Source organism: Silene latifolia, chromosome 2 (assembly GCF_048544455.1).
Source record: "Silene latifolia isolate original U9 population chromosome 2, ASM4854445v1, whole genome shotgun sequence".
NCBI lineage: Eukaryota > Viridiplantae > Streptophyta > Magnoliopsida > Caryophyllales > Caryophyllaceae > Silene > Silene latifolia.
Window position 1 is genome coordinate 196304516 of NC_133527.1, and position 6909 is coordinate 196311424.

The 6909-nt window shown below is 30.6% G+C and overlaps 2 protein-coding genes across 2 annotated transcripts; one reads left to right on the forward strand and one right to left on the reverse strand.

The window, feature by feature from the left end:
* The first annotated feature begins 231 nt into the window (after positions 1-231).
* Positions 232-1142, forward strand: LOC141632525 (uncharacterized). Its single transcript, XM_074445071.1, has one exon. It carries the CDS (start codon positions 297-299, stop codon positions 1140-1142), a length of 846 nt encoding a protein of 281 aa, XP_074301172.1. The 5' UTR covers positions 232-296.
* A 2324-nt stretch (positions 1143-3466) lies between these two features.
* On the reverse strand, positions 3467-6064 carry LOC141644244 (peroxidase 6-like). The gene is made up of 2 exons (XM_074453712.1): positions 5370-6064; positions 3467-4216 (listed from the first exon to the last, which is right to left on the reverse strand). Exons 1-2 carry the CDS (start codon positions 5862-5864, stop codon positions 3680-3682), a joined length of 1032 nt encoding a protein of 343 aa, XP_074309813.1. The 5' UTR covers positions 5865-6064; the 3' UTR covers positions 3467-3679.
* Positions 6065-6909: the final 845 nt, after the last annotated feature.

Here is a 6909-nt window from a genome sequence, read left to right on the forward strand (position 1 = left end):
CAAGCAACCCATTTGCATAGGCTTCTTTTATCTAACCTTAATATATTTGTTTTTTCTAGCATCAAACTTTATTAAATTGACCCTTGCTGCTCATGATGTACGTAATAAAATAAAATAAAAGTTGCTTGATAGTTGAGATGCAACGCGTCGCCATAATAATACCCCTTACAAATTGCACTATATATATTAGAGGAATCCAATACAACTAGGTCATTACCACAACAACAACATTTATAGAAATTTCAAACCCAAGTTTCCTTAAACTTCAACACATAAACTTACTATTTGCAAGAAAAATGAAAATGGTGAGAGATGCATCTAGTCTCATGTATGGAGATAATAACACTATTAATCATAATAAGTGTATCGAAAAGAAGCTCAAATTATTCGGGTTTGAGATTACTGAGACGATTCACCAGCAACAACAGCAACAGCAGAGCCTTAGTCCTGAAATGATTTCTGAGGCTATACATGATGAAAAAATGTTATTGTTACACGATAATGGAGACGAAAGTACAAATTCATCTAACACGATTTCATCTGGAGACAGAGCTCAACCGAAAGATGACAGGACGACATTGTCATCAAATACTATTGAAGTCGAAGGGGAACAACAAAAGAAATTCGAATGTCAATATTGTTTTAAAGAATTCGCGAATTCTCAAGCTTTAGGAGGTCATCAAAACGCTCATAAAAAGGAAAGGTTAAAGAAAAAGAGACTTCAATTACAAGCAAAGAAAGCAAGCATCAATTTCTACCTACATCATCATCAACAACAACCTTATAATTATCAAAATAATAATTATAATTATAATAATCATAATATTATTCAAAATTCTTCAGGTAATACACAACAATGGTACTTTGATCATTCATATAACAATGATAATAATCATGTTATTTATGAAGAATCGTCTCAAATCAATTTCGGATCGTCTTTCGAGCAAGATCATGGACGTCCTCAAATGCCATTTTATCAACAAAATCAATTTACGTTAACACATGCAAGTAATAATAATACTAGTAATAATATTAGTAGGTGCAGTTCAGAAATAAGTAGGCATGTTGTTATTAAGCCTTCGCCCTTAGATATTTCTAAAATAAATTGTAAATCTTTAGATCTTCATTTAGGACTTAATTAGCTTAGATTTTAATTTTAATTATTAAATATTGTTATGGTTCCTTTATTAGTAATTTGATAATGGTTTTGTTTTGTATGCATGTGTAGTACACAATATTGAGCAATTTTTTATTTAAATATACCATCTGAATTATTCCGGATTTCACTCAAATAGAATGGTTAGGACTTGGGAGGAACTGAAAAAAGTTTTTTTTTTTTAGTTTAATTTTATATTTTAAGCATTTTGAATTTGTAAGTCTAATTATACCAACTTAATTACTCCAGATTTAGGTCAGGTAGGATAATTAATGTTGTAAAAACGACTTTACTTATACCAGAAAAGTCGTTCAGGATTTAAGTCGAATAGGATGGCTAATAAGGTGATAACAACTTTGCCTCGAGGACCTCGACTAATCTAGATGCTACTCTTTCTGTGGCGGTCATTTGTTTACCTTTGCTTTTGGCATAAAGACCAAAAAAAGAGGCAGAGATCAATTAATGGAGGACAAGTGGACCAATTGAGTGTGGAGGTTCAAATTGCTAATGAAAGGCATTCCCATAATAGAAAGGTAAACAATTGACTGAGAAATCCAAAATAAAATAGGTAAATAAATGACCGAGATGAAAGGGAGTAGATGTTTATGGTATTGTTTGAGAATTTGTTATTGTCTAGTTGGGGGTTGTTAACAAAAAGCAAGATTTGTGTTATATTTTATGGCAAATGAATTAAATTATAGTGTGTACACTTGTGTAAAGTATATAAAATATAAGGAGTGTATGGTGATATATAAATTAAATTATTTATAGTTATGATTAGATCATATAATAGATGTTCAAAGATATTGCTGGAAGAAAGAACAATAATATAAATAAATCATTACAGTTGTTTTGCATCATTCATTTGCCAACATCATTTATCACTACTACTACCTGGGTTGTTGTAAGATAATATATTCTAGCAGAATTGCTTCCTCATTATTAAAATACAAAAAATATTATTTCTGTCTTGAGTCATTTTCTTACTTTATATTCATTCTGAGATATACTTTAATCTAAGATAAACAAATCACTGAAACAGAGTTATTATTTTTAACTATTAAGTTGAACAAAATTTATATAAAAGAAAAAAACAATATGGCTCTACATTGATGAAGAAGATTATATTATTATAAGTATTAAATATAATGGTCGCGAACAAAGTATGAGTCCGTTTCACGTAAACGCTTACGCATTGCTTCCTTAAAATATTTGATTAACATGATATCTACGTAGTCTAAAGTTTTATGATTATTTATCTATCTTAGCATTAGATAAAAACAAAGAAGAACATTTGTCAATACTTTGGATATGTTGTTCGTCAATAAGATTATATAATCTGAAGTTTCGAAGCAAACAAAGTTAAAACTCGTATTCTGTATGGTTAAAAGAGGCTAATAAAGCTTATTTGTGACTTGTAAGTTTCTTAACTCAACAAATATTTTTTCCTAAATACAAATATTAATATTTTTATAAGATGGTTTTGTACAAATTTAATGTAAAACCAAAATTTAATTGACTTAAATATTTAATTTAAAACGGTTTTATATAAGACTCTCGGATTACCGAGGGGATCCACTAAGGCACTAAATGACAATCTTACAAGTCCACCTAGTGTTCTACATGGACTTGACCATCTCAAAAGTCCATCTAAATGTTGTACATGGACATGTAAAGAAAATTCGTAGTTACCTTTTTTTTGGTTAGGTAAGAAAATTAGGTTGATCCTCTAGGGTAAGACCAACCTATCTCATCCTTTCGAATGAGGGCGGTAAGTTAAAGCTACCGGCTATCAAACCACCTCGAAAGAGTTGGACATGAATATCCAATAGAAAAAATGAAGGTCTAATTTCACGAAAGCAATGTTTAATTATCACTTCATCGAAAAAATGAAGGTCTAATGTCCAATACAAACCACCTAGAAGCCATGAAGTCAGCAACCTTGTTAGCTTCACGAAAGCAATATTTAATTATCACTTCATCGAAAAAATGAAGGTCTAATTTCACATCCTTGATAATACTAGAAATTTCCCAAAATTCTTAGTTACTTCTAGTTGTCAGTTTATCACATCGTACGCTTAAAAACCTAGTTAATGGAAAAAGAGAGAAATTCTTAGCATGGATGCATAATTTCACGTAAAAAGACGTAGAATTCCAGAACAAAAATAATTGTATTCCATTCTAGTCCACCGTCTAATGAGTTTGCATTTGCTTTATTTGTGCAGAGTAAATAAAATAAACGTAACTATTAACTGATCGAGTTAGAGAGAGTATTATTATTATTCTACTCGAGTATTAACTAAACTGTGTGAAAAAATGTCATGTACTTTTCATAGTAAACATGAAAAAAATATAGTGCGATGTTTTAATTACAAAGGTGAATTACATGAAATACAAGATTTAACCCAAAAAAAATACAAAATAATGCGAGTAAAATGCGTTGATAACACGAAATTCTGCACAAAAAATGAGATTTTATTCCACTTCAATTACACTTTTTTTTTTGTAATTAATCTCAATCAATTAAACTTCCTTAATGTGATTAATCTGATCACATCGGTGTCTAACCTCACCATCTTTATCCGTCTTAATTTGAAACAGGCCAACCTTTTCCATAGCCTTAGCAAAGTCATTAAAAAAAGCAGTCTCATTTGCAGCATAAAGATCAACAATGGGCTTGGTTCTTGAATCCTCATACATGGCCTGGTCCGAAGACAATAGGCCCAGCCCACGTTGCAAATTTCGATAATACATATTATCGAATTTGCCAGGTGTCATCACGTCATTGAACGCCGCCATAGTAGGGTCTTTGGTGTAGTTGGCACATAATTTCCTTAGCCCCTCGGCGTATTTTGGGTTCATTTTCGGTTCAGTGGTTTGGCCGCTTTTGTTGTGGTCGAAAATCCGATTGCTGAATTGTTTGCAATGGGAAAATCCAATTGTATGTGCACCTACAAGGGCTACCATTTCTTGGATTGTGAAGCCCTTTTGCTTGAATTGGTCTATTATTTCTGTTATGGTCATGTTTGGAAGGGCCAAATTGCCTTTTACTCTTGAAGCCTTAAAAAAAAAAAAAAAAAAAAAAAAAAAAAAAAAAAAAAAAAAAAAAAACATGTTAGATTTTTGGGTAATGCTAAATACAACCCGCTGGGTTGTATTTAAGTATTAAATACCTTCTAATTTGGGTATTCATTTAGGAATTAAGAACTAAATTACACATTAACCAATACATTTAATGCATATATTAAGAATTTATTTCCTATTTTGGTTTCTTAAATACAACCTAGTGGGTTGTATTTATCATTACCCTAGATTTTTATGTAGATAGAACAATGTAAGGGAAATGTTGAACTACCATGTTGATTAATTTTTTTTTTTGGTATAAAGAGTTAAAAACGATTTTGATACTAATGGGGAACGAATTCAGGTTACAAGTATCATCGCTCATAACTTTATTAATTAAGCTAGTTGATATATACGATGTTAAATGACATGTGATGGGAATCTTGGGTTCATGACAAGAAAGTGGCTCCAGCCATCAAAGAAATAAATTTACAATTTAATTAAGGGTAATGTTAAATACAGTCCTTAGGGCTGTATTTAAGCATTTAATACCTTCTATATAAGGTATTAACTTAGGAATTAAGAATTAGATTACATATTACTCAATGCAATTAATATAAATATTACGGATTTATTTCCTTTTATGGCTCCTTAAATACAGCCCTAAGGGCTGTATTTATCATTCCCTTTAATTAATAACTATATAAATAGCTGACCATGTACGAATGCTTTGAGATTAAAAAAAAAAAATTGAAACTCGTGTGTGTTATTGAAACAATCATAATATGTTTTAAACTCGTACAAATTATTGAAACATGTGTGTTTTATTGAAACAATTATAATATGTTTTAAACCCGTACAAATTAGATTATTAACCAGTATGATTAAACCGTTATATGCAAGTTTTTGGGTGTCAAAACTATGCACCTAGCAATCCGAGCCCAATAAAATTAAAATTATGTACATGCGCCCTTTTTATTTCATTCGATAAATTCGTTAATTTATCTTTTTATGTGAGAAAATTATGAATTATGATCAAAATCTTGGAATATAATTTTTTTTTTCTCTAATGAGAATCTCTTACTAAAATAATCTCCGTTTTTGAAAATTATGAATTATGATTAAAATAATTTACTAGAGAGTACCAAACCTGTGACACAAGCCCATCCTTACGACCAAGAAGCATTTCATAAAACGGACCACCCGTCATCTTAACAAGATTACGTGCCGAGGTAGCGAGAATGTCCGTACACGACACGACACCTGGACACTGAATCTCAAGAGATGTCTTAATTCGAGTCACAAGGTCGAACGCGTCTCCTGGTAACGATAGATTAATGTCCGCATCTCTCTCGGCCTTAGGGTTAAACGCGTTAGACGCCACAAGCGTCGACGCGTCACACCCATCAACCATGCAATCATGGAAGAAAACACGTAAGACGGCCGCGGCCGTCGAAGGTGTCTCTTGTTGCTTAATTGTTACGTGCTGAATAACTACGTCATCGAAACGAGGACATGTTTTCTTGTAGTAATCCTTGCTAAGTTTCGGCACGTTAACATTTTTCGCATGTATCGTGACGATTTGAACAATGATGAGGATTATTAGAGAAAAAATTATTCTAATATTTTGTGATAATCCTGCCATTGTTAAGAAAATGGCATTAAATTATTGTTATAAATATTATTATTAATTGTAAATGTTGATAATTAGTTGTTTGTTTGAAGATTACTTGTTTTAGATGGGTGAATTTGTGTAAATTTGTATAATTAGTGTATAATTTATTTTCGATTTTACTAAATTTGAATTAAGGGAAGGAAATGAGAATAATTATTTTTGTTACATATGAAAAGGGAATAAATTGTTAGTGGTAAAGAGAATTTAAAGGAGAGATGTTGGATATTATTAGACTATATCCATAGAAAATTAAATTTAGATGTAAATTTGTTTTTAAAAGATACAATGAAATGTAAATTGGTTTAACATTAAAAAAAATGGTTGTAATTTAGATCGATTTATGAGGTGAACATTTATTATTATAGATGAGTTGTCGAACAATTATAAAGATGACATTTAAAATAGATGCCACATATATTGGTAATTTCCTATTGATTCTCCGTATATGTTAGTATTAGTATACATTTTATTTTAAATATAAAAAAAGTCACGGAGCGTTTCTCAGATAATATCATATACATGAATATTTGTTAATTATGATTGTGATGTATAGTCGTCGTTGAAATTGCCTTAATAAGATTATTAACCTCATTCCATTAATCCTCTCAATTTACATTTGGCTGATGGCCTAAAGTTTTCCGGTAGATCATCAAATCGAATTAGTTGTTCATAAAAGATAAAACTCGACAATGTATAATATAGATACGTAGGTAAATATTCAAAAATGAAGAATTTCAATACAAATCAAATAAAGAATAAACTCACTCATGAGTCATGACCATGAATGAATCCATGATACATGAATAGTGCACACTTAATAAAAAAGAAAAAAAAAAAAAACTCTTCGCAGGTTGTGACCCGTCATAAAAAGAAATCAACTGGTTGCGGCAAACCAATGCAACCTACAATAACAACATTACATAAAAAACATAAATAATAAATCAAACTTAACAATGCCAAGAAATGTATTTCCTTAAAATAAGGTTCAAATTCTTGCAAGTGAGAAAGCGAAAGC

Coding starts and splice junctions, on each gene's coding strand:
- LOC141632525 (XM_074445071.1), top strand. CDS start 297: ATGAAAATGGTGAGAGATGCATCTAGTCTCATGTATGGAGATAATAAC.
- LOC141644244 (XM_074453712.1), bottom strand. CDS start 5,864: ATGGCAGGATTATCACAAAATATTAGAATAATTTTTTCTCTAATAATC. Junction 4,217..5,369: donor AGGATGGGCTTGTGTCACAG/GTTTGGTACTCT, acceptor TTTTTTTTTAAG/GCTTCAAGAGTAAAAGGCAA.